This window comes from Mycteria americana, chromosome 7 (assembly GCF_035582795.1).
Source record: "Mycteria americana isolate JAX WOST 10 ecotype Jacksonville Zoo and Gardens chromosome 7, USCA_MyAme_1.0, whole genome shotgun sequence".
Lineage (NCBI taxonomy): Eukaryota > Metazoa > Chordata > Aves > Ciconiiformes > Ciconiidae > Mycteria > Mycteria americana.
Window position 1 is genome coordinate 27,390,218 of NC_134371.1, and position 15,724 is coordinate 27,405,941.

A 15,724-nucleotide genomic window follows, 5' to 3' on the forward strand; every position below is an offset into this window, starting at 1 on the left:
AGGAACATTTTAAAAAAACAGACTTGAGGACTTTAATGCTAAGGAATGCTTTTAAAGCAATTCTATAAAAAGAGTTAAAGGTACTGGGATAAGCTTTGCTGATATAGAAAGGACAAAATTCTGTAGACTTGTTACAGATGCTTTTGTTTGCACTGGAATGAACTAATATAACTTATTTCTATTATTTGATGAAATGGTTCCCTTTACTTGAAACTGGTCTGAAGAAACAATTCTAGTCTTGCTTTCCAAAGAGGATTGGAAATACAAATTGGAAGTGATAAATTATATAGGAATTCTTCTTAAGGCTTTGCTGGCGCTCTTTCAGCTGTCTACAGTAGGCTACACAATTTTTTTCAGTAGTTAAAAAAATTCATTAAAGCCATGAATATGTGGGCTGCATGAGAAACATTTATTAACTGTGTCCAGCTTCCTTTTAATTTGTCAAAATGAAAATAAACAGGACACCCTGTTTTGTTCTTCGTACATGATGCCAGAAGTTCTGGATCTTTTTTCTTTAATCTGGCTCAGAGTCACTTTGCCCAGCTTTTCACTAATTTATGTTACTTTGCTTTTTCTACCGTTGTGGAGTTTGGGTGTTTTGTTAGAAGTATGTGCAAATTTATCAGGCTCCTTTTTAATATCATAAAGAAATAAATAGGATTAAAATCTTCCATTTCTTGGGGAACCATCTTTAAGTAATTAACCTTCAAGTGAATTTTCTTGGAAGAACTTGAAGGTGGGGGTAATGGAATTGTCATAGTCACTTACCTGCTTGCTTCCCCTCAGCCCAATTATGTCTGTCTCTTCTCTTGAAGTAAAGGTGCTGTACTCCTAATTCTGCACTGGTGGTTTTCGTGTATGCTAATTTCTGTAATGTTACCATCTTGATGATGATAATAAGTACAGTTTGGTGCACTTGCTAAAATATACTGGTAGGAATTGAACTGATGATAAAATAAAAATGTTTTTCTTCAAGTAACAAGACGTGGAAAACAGTCTGTAGTATAGCAATATGTTGTTTTCATGTCAATCTGTTACTCTGAAAGGCATTTCCAATAATTGCATTTATAACAAAACACTATCAGGTCTTTAGTCTAAACAGTTGCAGTGAAGTTAATGCCAGTACTCATGTAAACAGTCCCCATTTCTATAAGAACATACACACTGATGGCTTTTAATAATGGTAATTACATCTATTGAAAAAAAGTATGCAGTAAAAGCTTGATGTCCCTTTATTTCTATTGAGAAATTAATGTTATGGATGATTTGACTCGTAGCTGGGAATCTTTGGGTATTGGGTCTGTGCCATTGTATCCCTGAGAATGTTTTGGGTAGATCATTAGTAAACACATGATGCCTTAATTATTCCCAGCATGAAATCATGGGTTAGGAGGCTACAAACACATTTCAGTGTTGTCAATTCCACTGTCCTTCCTTCTCCTTCCTTTCACAGTCACACACACAAAATCCAGTAGAAATATGCACTTGGGAGGACTGTAAGGTCCTCCTCATTCAGAAGTCTAGGTGACCTATATGTTCCCAGGATTTCAAAAGTTGCCTGGCTTAAATAGGTCTTTTGGGGAGGATGACTCTACCCATCTCTCTGAAGGATGATAACCCAGGATTTGATAAGATATTTTGTAGATAAGTTTTTCTATTTTCTGACTGTAAAAGAGAGTAGTACACGAAATGATCTTCCAGCCAACATGGTAGATTTGGCAAAAGATTTTTCTTATCCTAACTTGAACAATTAAAAGCAATCATGATTCCTTAACATTCTGTCTGGATTTAAAATTTGCAATTTGTAACAACATGTAATTTCTTACTAGTAGTATAAGGAAAGTCTTTTGCCTGTCTTTAATAACATTGTTCTGCCTGGAAGTTCCTGTTCAGGCATAACACTAGTGCGAAAACTCATCACTTACAAAATAACATGTATGTGTGTATGTGCATGCAGAAGTCTCAGCAATCATGGTAAACTTACTTTTCATCTGTTCACAAGTTCTGAAAAAGTGTCTCCACCGCTAGTCATACTGAAATAACTGGAGAATTTTTAATTTCTTCCTTCCTCTCCCCCCCCATTCCCCTCTGTTTCTGGATCTTCGTTAGCAAGTAAAATACCATGAAGTGTCTTTAGTTGTTTAAATCTGTTGTATGGTTTGTATACTCTGCACTTTCTGCCTGAAAGTGAAGGATCTCTTCAAAGTTTTTGACATCCACTTCCTCAGTCAAATAGCATATCCTGTACTTAAATTCAAAGGTGATGTATTCAGTAGTTAAAAGGAACCTGAGAACCAGAACTACATCTTCAGTTTGGTCCTTCACTTTTAAACATATGTTAGTAGCTAGCTCTTAGCCTTTGAAGCAGGTAGCTTCTAAAACGGTTACCTTTTCCTGGAATGTAATTGAACTCTACATTGGATCATTTAAAAGAAAAAAAATCCTGATGTTGCTGTTTCCATCTTTCTTCCCTTTATGTGAGATTTTTCTGTTGTTTTCCTTGTCTCAGTAGAGGGAGAAAACCCAGCAAATTCAAGAAATGCATGTATGTTGATACTGTGTTTCTTGTAAGGAGAGGTAGTGTTTAAACCTTCATTTTTTTGTGGGGGCTTGCTCCTTTTTGCTGTTAGGATTTCAGGTATATCTGATAGATCTTTTAGTCTACTGATGCATCGTCACATGAATTAACATTAGAAGGATTTTTCCTCAGAACAAAAGCCCAAGATGAGATGAGACCTGGCTGATCTTGGCACCGACCATATCATTCTAGGGAAGGCAAGTCCTTGAATTTTTGACTTAAAGATGAGCTGTTTTCAAATGTTAGTATTGAATCGGTTAAGTATTGGCAGATTTTAGTATGGCAGCTTATGCTGCAGGTCTCTGATCTTCGTGGATCTTCATTGGCAAAGCAAAGTCTGGGATGAGGGAGAGGGATAAATTGCAGCTAAGTCTTTTGAGGTACAGTTGCACTCTGAATGGCTGTGCATCAAACTTTTCATGTGTTTTAGACACATGAAACGTTAGGGAACTTGCTCATTGGGATGTTAATAGTGAATCTGTGAGGGTTTTTTTTCCTGCACAAACAGTTCAGATCACTTGCACAATCAGTGATGCAGGAGCCCTTTTGTTCCTCTGTATGTGTTGCGCCAGCCCTGATGCTGCTTCTTTGGGGTTGCATGCATAGAGGACTCTACAGAGTCTCATTCACTTTTTCATCTCATTAGGAAACCTCTCTGTTGCCTTTGTGAGATTGCGTTAGAAATATTGTATACAATTTCTGACTTCATAAATGGAAGTTATCATGCATATATTTTCCTAGTATCTTTCTTGACACTTTTGCCAGAGTTAAGTAACACCAAGGATTTTGAGTGTGAATACATATACACCTTCCTGAGTCATAACCTCAGTCATTGCTGCTTGCTAGGATGGTAGGTATAACCTATGCTAGATGGGAAGAATCCAGTCTCTTCTTGCTTGAGGTTACTAATGTTCAGGTGTCGTCTAGCAACTCAGTTTTATTCCTGAATATGACTTTCAAGGCTACAGTGTCTTGTTTTTCTCTGTATAGGAAACTTTATTAGAGGTAGACTTGTTAAAATATCCAATTCTATTTGTGTTAAATGTAAAAATCCATCTGGGAGTTGAGCAATTAAGTCAACATAGCAGGAAGTTTCTATCAGGCTTCTATTTGTGAAGTGTTCTGGATTGGACAAAAATTTTGTTTTGATCAACTATACTTGAGGTCCTTGGTTTCTGTGATTAAAAGGTGGTGATTGGGAGGTAGCTTCATGATGCCTTTGCTCTGCTCCCTAAAACAATGCCAGGAGAATTGGAGGGTATTGAAGACTGTTCTTAGAGCTGGTTGCATCTGATATGGCTAAAAGCATTTGGTTTATATTGCAGTTCTGCAATATATATATTTTTTTTTTAATATTTTGAGTTTATATTGAGGTTTATATTCTGAGTAACGTTGAAGTACAACACACTAAGTCTTAAGAGTTCTGATTCTCATCTAGAATCTAGTGTTTTAAAAATCCTGAAAAGTTAATAACTAAGAATATATAGAATTCTCAGAGAATGAATGAAAGACATAATGAGAGATGAGCCACAGCACCATGCTATAAAAAAAAGTTGTACTGGACACTTCTGTCAACACTTTTCATGAGACAAGAATGAAGAGGCTCTGTGCAAGAATGAGATTATTTCACATTCAATTTTGAAATCTCTTTTCCTCCCTGAAAATTATCCTGAAGCTGAAAGTTACATAATCTCTCATGTTGAGTCCAAGGGCAAATTTTACACTAAAATGGCTAATACTTGTAATAAATACATTTTGTTAAGCTTGGAGGAATATTGAGAAACCCTAGTGTTTCACAGGACAGCCAACTCTTAGTGCTGCTGAAATACACGATACTTCCTTAAGAAGTTTTATGATTGCCTCATTAGGATTTCTTGCACCTGCTTCCTTTTGTGTGTTTGGTAATTGTAAGGGGTAGATAAATACTGAACTAGGTGGAACCTTCTTTTTTACAGTTTGTTATTATACAAGTGGTAAAAAGTTCTCACCTTCAGTGGCGAGAACTTTACTGTCATCTGTTGTGACTACATATAGAAGTAAACATAATATCGCATGATACTCTGCAGAGTGGTCAGGATTTTACTGAAAGTGAGAACCATTGATGCAGCAGTGAGCTTTGTCCTCAAGCCCTGCTCATTGTCGTTGAGAAGGAAAACCACTGTTTTAAGTGGATTACATTGATACTAGTGAAAAAAGTCCCGAACTACAGAGGCATTTAAATACTGATGCTAAGATGATACCAGTCTTCCTTTCTCAGCACGAGTGTAACTGTTGAAAAGGATACAGGTTGTGTGCATTAAGAATGGGGCTTCCTGGTAGATACTCACCAGTATTTGTCATATCAAAGGTTCTCAACAGAAACAAAATCATCTGGAGTTAGTCTTAATGCAAATTATGTTACTAACTCATCTCCTCTGATAAAATCTTATGCAGATAAATACTCAGAATTGGGCACTTCCTTTTATTATTTTTTTTAATGGAATCTTTCATCTGACATACCATTTCCTACTAGAGTGTAACTACAGAAATATGCTATTTCAGAATAAATGGTAGTTGTCTTCAAAAACAAAAACCACAATTCCCTGATGAAAATAATCCATGTCAGTCCTTAGAAGCTTTCCTTGCAGGCTTCTTGACTCCACTTTTCTTTTGTGTGGATTAAATGGAACGCTTTTTATTCTTTTCTCTTTTTGTATTCTGTAGTTACTCTACCAAAAGCTATTGTGCATCTAGGTAAGCATAGACATTGCAAAGCATTTGATATTTTCTTTTGTAACATTTCAATTCTGCATACTCAAATTATTTCCTATTATAGTACTTTTAGCTCTGAGTGATATTCTGGCTTTAGTAGTGAGACACTTTGCATCAAGTTTTATCATATGAATAACACTGCAGTTCTCATACTTAAGATGACACGTTCATATGGACAGCCAGGCACTGGGAGATGGGGAGATAGCTTGCAAATGCTTTCCCTAAAATATGGTGGTATTTTTTTCTCTTCCATACCTGCCTGGCCTTACGTTCTCATTGGAAAGCTAGTCCTGCTCATCACATGTTGTGTTTGCAGGAAGACACAGAGTCAAAAGAGAAACTGGGGAATGTGCTGAAATGGGATTGTATAGCAGACCAGGAGAACGGGATAAGTAAGAATCCTGAAAAAAAAAAAAAATGGGTGAAAGGTGGCTGGAAATGAGAAGGATAGCAAATGGGAGGAAAGTGTGGAGGCTGTGTCAGTATGAAAAAACGTAATAAAAAAATAGCTGGTGTAATGATTGAGAAAAGATAGTGGCAGTGTGAGCAAGGAGATGAGAATGAGGTGGTGGAAACTAACGGAAGTTATGCTCCATGCGTTGAGGGGATAAATCAGGGCAAACTCACTTGCTGGAGCAGCAAGAGAAGAGGCTGAATGACACACGCAGACACAAATAGACAGTATCTAATGTACCAAGAGTGTGTGTATATATACTATAAGTGTGTGTGTCAAAATGTGTAATAATACCCATATACATACACACACTTTTTTTTTCTCCTAATCTCTTTTAAATTTTATGTTCTATGTCATGACTCTTAGAGACTTAAGTTGATGAGTTTGAGCAGAGTTAGGAACACATTCTGTACTCATTTGGAAGATGAGTATGGAGTGCTACTTTAGTGAGAAAATGCCATAATTCCTACTGTAACTAGGAGAAAGCTGTCTCTACCAGTTGATTAAAACTCCTTTATGTTTTTCATTAGTCCCTAAGAAGTAATGTGGAGCTTCTCCCCCCCCCCCCCCCCCCCCCCCCGTTTTGTCAGTTTAACAGCTCTAAAACTGAAATATCTAATAGTTGCTCTTCAGACCTAAGGCTAGCTCTGGATTGCTTCAATTGAGAACATAATCAAGGCACATACATGCTGCATGCAAAAAGTGGCTGATTAGCTTAAGCATGCAAACCTGTAATCAACATTAATTTTCAAAGTACAGTGCCAGAACTTTCCAAGTGACTGAGATTCATTTCACAGTGAAAATACAAACTGTCATTTAATTTTGCTACTTACAGATAAAGGCTTTTTGTTGAGAACAAAACACTTTTCAAGGGAAGACATTTTGATTTTTATTGCTGAAAGTATATATGTGTATTGCAGGTAAAGTAAGTGTCCTGGAAGTTTTATAAATTCATATTTTATAGAGGAAAGTATTTTTACCGGGTTTTTTGAAAATTAAAAAATGATAGGGCTGTTAAATGTCTTAGCTTCAAAGAAGCACAGCTGTAAGCATCAGAAATACAGCTATATAGGAGAAAACTACAACTTTTCAAAATATTTTTATCTCAGTCTGTGAAACTTGTTACGAGTTTAACATTTCTTCCATCCCAGGCAGTTTGGATTACTATTTGTAATTATTATCTCAGTGGAAGCATCTGATATTTCTAGTTCTGCAAGACATTATTTTAATACTTTACACAGTCTGTCAAATTCTGGCTTGTGTTCAACGGTTTAAAGCACAAGTTAGTTACATATCTTTTTTTAAAATGCAGTATTTTCTTAATATTTGTCCTATTGTGTATAAATTGATTTTGCTCCAATAAAGATATGTAGGTAGGTAGAACTATTCCAGATATAACTACAGCCACATAAAGTGGTTGTATCATTCAGTGTAATTTTCTGGTGTAGACAAGGCAAGGACTGCAAGTATCTTGCATATATTGTCTTTGAAGACAGAAAGTTATCTTTAACTGGTTTTGACCATTCATAGAAATTGTGCATGTACCTTTTTGCTTACCAAAATAAGCTTTTAAAGGGAATTTATCATGGCTATTTAAGTATGAGCCTGACCTGAGAAACTGAAAGTTAACTATAACAGGACTGGAATAGGTGCTTCTTCCAAGTCCCCAAGATCTCAGAGAGTAAAATTAAAATTTCCATTCAAAAAAGCTGAGGAATGTATTCCCTTGGCTGCTTAAAATGGGGAAAAACAGTATCTCTTAGTAAAAAGCAAACCCAGATTTCTGGTGTGTGCTGGCAGATGCATATTTTCTCCCATATGTGCAATAGCTTTTTTCTTTGCCTTTTAATTTAGAAGGATGGAGCATGAAAATATCTTAAATTTTATATTAAAATATTTTTAAACTTTTATCCCTTTAAAAAACCTTCCTTTAAAAAGAATCATAACACCTGATAAATTAGGAGCTTAACTGTAGCTATTCTAGCCCTCAAACAAAGAGTAGGATGAACTGATGAAAAAATATAGCTCAGGATCCAGTCTATTATTACTATTCTTATATGTTAGGGAAAATCAAGCCTAAATATTTATACAATACTTCTACATTTGAACTTCTCTTTATAGCTGACTTCTTTCTTTCTTCTCCAAGATGATCCTATTCTGCTTTATTTTTCTGTGTGTGTTAAGATTTAAGGAAGGAGTAGCTCTGCTAAGTATTTACTGTCCTCAGATTGAGAATTTGCATAGCAAGACTTCAGCATTCTTCCTTGCTTAACACAAGGCCTAATGCTCATTGAGAACTATTTTTCATCAAAAGTTGAGGTTCTTCCTGGCTATAAATGATCAGTACACTTAAAGATTAAAAAAATCTGAGTATCTTCTTTCAATTCAATGAAGAGCTGATTCCCCCGCCACCTTTCCATGGGAGAATCTTCTCCTGAGATGGGGCATAGATTTTCAGATGAAAGTAAAACATTTTCCTTTGAAAAGAGAATTTTCATGATTCTTTAATATTTGGAGATACATAGCACAAATTGATGTATAAATGATATTCACAGGTAAGTAATTTCCCACTTAAGTACAGGTTTAATGGGAATCCCCAGAAGTTTGAGTTCAAATTCATTTGATGTTCCAGGTATGTTGCCATTAGAAAAATAAGTATTATGGTAAAGTTAAAAGTTCTAAAAAAGAAAATATTTTAATTTATCTCCTTCTCTAGTCCAGTGGAAAACACATTTACAATGACATTTTTACTGGGGAGATGGGGTGTCTCATTTTCAGTTTGGTGTTTTTTTTTTTTTTTTTAGCTGTTCTCTTACTAGTGTGGTAGAACAGTGTGAGAGTTTTGCTTAATTTTAGATACTGTGCAGTCTCTGTCCTTGGAGGTTTTCAAAATGAAACTGGATAAACCCATGAGCAACCTGGTCTGACCAAATAGCTTTGAGCAAGAGGTTGAACAAGAGACTTCTGAGGTTCCTTCTGACCTGACTTATCCTGTGATCTTATGATACTGAATTCCCTTGTTTAGCCAAAGGGGAAACAAAGGAACAAAAAATCATAGTGATTTAATTTTTAGTTACCTTCAGCTGTACACCAGCATATATGACATAAGGAACTGATCTTCAAAAGACTGTATCAAAAGTCATTATTTTTTTAGTTTGTTTTTCCTCCAGCTTTTAACATGCCTGAGGAAATGCACACTATCTATTTGGATTGGAAAGATTTCTTAATGTTTTGTGGAACATTTTCCAGATATGATAAATGTTTGGTCATTCCGTAGTGATTAATACTTTGTTCGACTTAATCATTACTGAAGTTTAAGTATTGCTTAGAGTCCTCCTACAAGCAATGAAAATTTCTTGTAAATAAGATGGAAGATGTCATAGCATGCTGTCAGCGTCTCCGAAGCTTCTGATTATGTAATAACAGTGAGGTAAAAAGATATCTATAATACATAGAAATACATATATATGCAATTGTTATATATGCATATGTATTTTCAGTCAGTCTCTATAAGTACACAGCCTTTATAATGGTACCCAGTGGCCCATTTTATGGACTTAATATTAGTTTGCTGCTTCCTTGTTTGTTTCAAAATTATACAGTCCTGAAATAGATTTTGCAGGCAGTGTTGTAAAGCTCTAAAGTACATGCATAATTAAAATAGATTGAAAATGTTTGCTTTAAAAGAAAAAAGTAATTTAGGTAACTGCTTTACTCCTTAAAGTAAAGCAGCCTAGGTTTGTCCACCTGCTTTGTCATTACTGTTCTTGAAGGTGCATTTCTCTAGATCATGTTTCTAAGTTCTCCAAAGGAGCCATAAGTAGATGTGGTGTTTTTTTCTTTGAAGCACAAGCTGGTCTACATAGGGTATTTCATTGTTCATGCCCGCACCTATCCCAGGTCTTGACTGACCTTTATGTCTAAAACCAAATTATTTAGTTAATTTTCAAGTTCAGGCATATTAACAGAAGACTGCACAATATTAAATATAATTTTGTGACTGCAATTGCCTTAAAGTTAAAAAAAAAAAAATTTAAAGTTGCTTTGTCTTGAAACATGCTACTTTTCAAGCACTTTAAAAGTCCAAGCCAGATTTGTTCTGTTGTTTCTGCTACAGATTAGTTTAGAAAGGAATAACACCACATTTCAAAATCTGTAGACAAAGTTCTCCCCTCTGAATTGTAATTAATCAGTAGCAAGGAACAGTTGCACACGGAAAATACTACCTGGACAGCTATCAAGCCTGCTTGCATACAGCATAGTACAAGATCTAAAAATTTTTAGCAAGATATCTCTTATTTTCTAAAGGTTGACTAGGTCTGCAGCTTGATATGGTGCAGTGTGCTATTGCTTGCTGTTTGTGCCTGGTCAAGAAGAATCCTGCCTTTTCTTTATGTCTGCCTTCTGCTCTTTCTTATCCATGCATAATTTGTAGGCAGAAATAATATTTTTAATTAGACCAGCTGATATAGTTAGAAAAAAGGGTTGGGTTTTGGTTTTGTTTTTTAAAAAAAAAAAAGCCACGCCAACCTGTCTTAAGGACACAGAAACTTGCTTGTTCTAGGTCAGCTGATATAGTTGGATAATAAGATGTCTTTTCCCTACAGATCTTGCTTTATGCTCTTAAATCCTCAGACAGCAATGACTCTTTGCTTCCCTAGCAGGAACTCCACCTACTTAAGATGAATGTATAAGGTGTTTTCTCTTCTGGCAATACATATATTCTCCAAATCATTATTCTCTTGGCTAGTTTTCTAATTCTAGTGATTAGGAATATCAATAATGTTGACAAATACGGATTTCTGTGGATCACCGTTCTCTTCTTGGAAGTCCCTGTTCTCCAGAGACTTACAAGTAGGTATATGGTATTAAGACTAGGAATGTAAAAAGCTAAATTCACTCAGACAATTCTTTTATTCTATTGAATTGACTTATATTCTGCAGTTGTATTCTGCAGATCTTTGGGCAAAGGTAGGTTCTCTCTTTCACACTGTCTCCAGCTTATCAGGAATATCCTTTGTTTCCAAAGGAATGGAGAAAAAAAAAAGATCATTCCAGTCACCTACATAAGCATGTTAGATTTGTCATTTCTGTAGTATGTATTGCATTTGCTGAGAGTTTCAAACAGGGCTTTTATAAAAATGCAATCAGAAATTTTAATGCTAGTATTAAACTTTAGAATTTCTGTGTTCACATTGTAAAACTGGAATGGTGGAGGCTTTAAATAGCAGGTGCAGTCTTGCTGGCCATTTCTGTAGAGATGTAACTGCTGCTTCCTGTCTGAAAAAAAAAAACCAACCCTGCTTGCTCAAAGGCTTCTTCACATGGTGTGGGCTTCTCTCCCGCTTTGTGATTTTTCTTTTCCCTGCATCATGGAATTCTTCAACAAATATACAGTATTTCTCCCCAAGAGCACTTACTATGTATGTATGAGTCTGCAATTTCACCATGAGGATGTCTGTTCCTAGTAAGTCTGGATGTGGAAATACTGGCAATTAAGTCTCTCTGTTTTGCACAATGGTTGGAAGTTGCATTAGTTTCTGCAAAACTCTGTCCTGTCAGATATCATCACTGATACATGTAGCAAGCCATAGCACTTTACTGAAATTCAAAGAAGGTTCTAAATAATGGTGTATTATTCCACAGAAATTATTTACTAGAAATACCAGAAGTTACTTTTAACCCATTGCAAAATATTTTATTGACTGAATTAATAACTTTTGTTCCAACAGAATGTTGGTATTTCAGTAAGTTTTGCAAGATGTCAAAATGCAAGTACGGAATAGGCATGAGACAGGTTTTTCTGAAAAATACATAGAAGGATTTGTTAGAGCAGCAATTATCACAAGTATCTAACAAACATAGTTTAGTAGTGATATTTAAAAATGAACAATTTGGGGAATTTTAATTAGAATTTAATTTGACTTTTAATTTGTAGTGCCATATTAAAAATCTTAGAAATTAATGTTGCATTTGCTAGACGTGAAGAGTATCAGAATATTTTTCCTGATGTGTCTACCCTTTGCCATCCTTGCACAGAAAGGAGGGCTCGAGCTTAGGAGTGAAAAGTGAATTAATTTTTCAGTTTATTACAGTCCATGGCTCTTTGATACTAGTTACTGCGAACTGGACATCTGCATGGTAGCAACCGGTAACCCTGCTGATTTAGGTAACGTTCTACTGACCAGATGTTGTGTGATAATTCTAGTTCCAATCAGTGTGAATACATTATCTGGTTGTGAAAGGTGGTAAATTGCACTAATCTTCTAGGAAATCTGTCCCTCACAAAAAAAAGTTTCTCTTCATTCACTCAGTAGCAGAAAAGACTATTCATAAAACTGTATGATAGATAGATAGATAGATAAATCAGGCTTTTATTTAAAAACTACTACTATAACTTTTGTAAAAGTTTACTTGTTTGTACATGGTAGCAGGAATAATGGGGTTTGCTGCTTATTTTGCTATAGAATCTGTCACGCATAGTGCATCACACTGTAGACATCATGTAAAAGAACTTAAAAGCCCTCGTGTTTTTTCTGTGAAAGATGCCTTGATACAAAGGCACAACCAGCCTCGTTGATGTGCCGTCTTGAGGAGTTTAGGATACTGCTGATGGAGTACAAATCATTAATGCCCAGTCTCCAATAGACGAAGAATCTGTTATTCTTAAAGCCAGGTGTTTCTCAGCCTGCTGTACCTTTTTTTCCAATGTAGTGCTTGTGTCGCAGTTGATCATGTTCATGACACATTGACGCTTGTAAAACCGTATCTTCTAACAGCAGATAATTCACAAGGGAATATGTATTCCAAAAATAGACTAGTCTAATGAAGGTGTATTCTGTGTACTAAAGCAATAACTGTATTTTAACTTGCACTGAAAATAAACTGTTGACATGGGATTATACCTGTTAAAGCTTCCTCTTTTTTTTGTTAACTTTTTAAGGTTAAAAATGCACTTTGATGCTCCCAAATACAGGGTTGCTGTATTAACAAAAATATTAAAAATCAAAATGTGAATTTGGCAGAACTGTTATCTTGCATCATTTTGCCAACAAATATATTTCTGTTTTTTTCAGTTTCCTCAGTGGTTCAGTAGCAATGGCATGCTCTTACATAGCCTTTTCTGGAACAGAAACGATGCCATACTCTTTCATGAATGTCATCTTTATTTGGTCTCTGCTTCTGTTAGTATTTGAATCAGACTAGGTATGGGGATTTATCTGTGCAAGTGAAGAGGAGACTTTACTACCTCTCCCACAGTCACTGACTCAATTTATCAGTAATTTTATTTTACAGAAGATTTCTAAAGTCCAACTTCCTAGAAGAGAAATACTGTGGTTTTTCCATTCCTCAGCTTAGCTATTTCTACACAGCACAGACAGCACTGTAAAAGGGGTTTTATTTGAAGAGCACAGATCAGTTCCACTCAAGGGTCAGGATAGCAACCTTTTACTGGTGATGACTTTTCCCTCACTATTTATGTGCCTAACCTACTTACTTTGTTCTTCCTGTTATTTTGTGAACATATGCCATTTTCCCCAAAAGCACTGCTTTTTAGCTTCTGTCTTCTGTCTCTGTAGTTTCATATATGGACCCAGTTCATTGTTATCATGTGTACTGGTTTCTACATTTCTGAGACTGGGAAGATATTTTATATTTCCTTTCTTTTGGTGTGTGTAAGATTAAAAACTTTAAAAGCTGCTACAGAAAGCATTGAGAGAAATCTAAAGATTCCTTAGGAAAGAGCTGCTTTCTGAATCACATCTGCCCAGTAAACACTTGTTCTCTTTTGCCTTTTATTATAAATTGATTATCTAATTGGCATTTTCTTTTGGTGGTTTAAGCCCACATTTTTTACACAGCTGCAGATGATTTGCAGGATTGAAGTTTAGCAGGTATCTTTTGTGGTGGTGTTCTCATATAACAAATGCTCCAAAACCCAGGAAAAAAAAAGTCCTGTAGATAACTTGTTTATATTTTCAGCTTTTATTTCCAGAATAGTAATAATTAAAATCTGTAGTGTTAATATTACTGCTTCTGTGCTAGTATTGTAAGAAAGAAGACTTGAGTTAAAGTACTGCAGGCAAGATCATTGTTTCAGAAAAATTTAAAAGTTTTTGTCAGCATTGCTGAGGAGATGGTCTGAATTGTTCTTTCTGCTATGGCTGCACTTACGAATAGATGGACATTCTCTATCTTGGATTCTTTTGTCCATGTCATTTGGCTTTTTATGTATTTTCTAGAATTTTGGCTTCATGTATTTGTAGAATTTTGTATAAACTTTTTTAAAGCTTTTTTAAAACTTTATTGTAGAGTTCAAAAAGTATTTCAGAGTAACTTCTTTTTCCCTGGGAGTGCAAAGTTTTTGACTAACAAAGTTTCTGTCAATCCTTTAATTGGAATATTGGAAAATTTTCATTTTGAAATATTAGACAATGTTTCTGGTGCTAACATGGAGGGGTATGCAGTAACATCCAGGAGCTATTTGCTCCAGGTGTAGATGTGGCATTTGAATTGAAGATTTTTCTGCTTCTAGGGAGAAAATTTTCCTGTTCTAATCAACATTTTTTTCCATTAAAGTTCCGCTTAATTGCAATGTTCTCTTCGGATACTTTTCTGCAAACCTCCACATCATTCCTTTATGCTTATTTTGTAAATTTGTAACATGCTGCTGCATGCCTGTACCTGTAGATTCAAATACAAATTCAGTCACAGACTGCATCACAGAGGGAAACACCATGCTTAAATATTCATATCTCTTCTGATGTTTTTATTCCTTTGAAGTCAGCAGTGAAAAAATTTAGCAGGTAGTCATTTCAAGAAACACAGTGTTCAAAGAAGTATTCAATCTATCTGTAATATGGTGTGGTGGGGTTTGTTTAATTCTTGTATCCTCTATTCTCATCTTGAAAGAACAGTCCCTTTATATGTTCTCATAGGAAACCTGTTTCATGCGTATTTTTTTTACATTAAGAAGAAATAGTATTTTTTTCCCCGCACTTTAAATCAAATGTTTTGTTCACGTTCACTTGTGACAGTAGTAAATGAATCCGAGAACAGCATTTTCCATTAATTGTTACCAGCACTTTTTGTTTGGAATCCCACTTAAACTGGTGATGGGCCCTTTTGCCTTTCTTCTTCTCATAACCATGTATGTTGTCTTTCACATGTTCTCCATATTTTTTTCCTCTAGTTTTGATATATCTGAGTTAAGTACTCTTTGGATTGTTTTATCCCATTTCTTCCTGTTGACATCTCTCCCTTTCTTTGTTAGGTTTTATCGCACAAAATCCCTGGTAAGTTTTCAACACCACCTTTTTCCCTGTCTCTCTGTTCGATCACATGTGAAGAGCTTTACTATTTGATCCATTCATGTGCTTGTGGAATTTAAAATTATACATGGGGATGCATGGTATTTTAGAGAGCTTCATAGATATTTATACAGCCACACTCTACAAAACAGTTGCTTAATAGGGGACCTCTTCTTACAATTGAAAAAGAAATAGAAAGTATTTGGGTTCCTCTACTTAAATAGGGACTTCAGTATTATCTTTAAATCTGAAAGAGGAAAAGATTTTCTTAAATTTCAAAACTAATAGGTGGCAGGAAAGAGGACTGAGTCCACAGGTGTGGTGGTGGTGATATAGGAAAGCACAGAAAAATAAGAGGAAATAAGAGCACTGATGGTGCAGAAATTTGAAGTAAGACTGTGATAAAACATTCCTTGTTTCTGTCTCTCGCCTGATCTCAGCTTTTCTTTGCTGCTTGATTGAAATTTCAGTGGAAGGTATTACCTCTGTTATGTTTCTGGTTTGCTCCTGCATTTTAATTACATTTTTGTACTGATTTTTTTTTTTAATTTTGCTGTGTTTCTTCTCATTAGCCCCGAGACCGCCACTGGATTAGATATGTTTGTAGGTCACTGTATATTACATGCTGGG

The 15,724-nt window shown here is 35.4% G+C and overlaps 1 protein-coding gene across 6 annotated transcripts in view; it reads left to right on the forward strand.

Moving 5' to 3' along the window:
- Positions 1 to 15,724, forward strand: part of WDR33 (WD repeat domain 33) — a 71,923-nt gene that overhangs the window by 26,501 nt on the left and 29,698 nt on the right. The window contains exon 8 of one of the 6 annotated variants that reach the window (XM_075507490.1): positions 15,058 to 15,079. The exons of 2 other annotated variants lie outside the window; for them this stretch is intronic. In XM_075507490.1, the coding sequence (XP_075363605.1) occupies positions 15,058 to 15,079 (22 nt within the window). 3 more of the 6 variants (XM_075507492.1, XM_075507491.1, XM_075507494.1) reach the window with 3 other exon arrangements.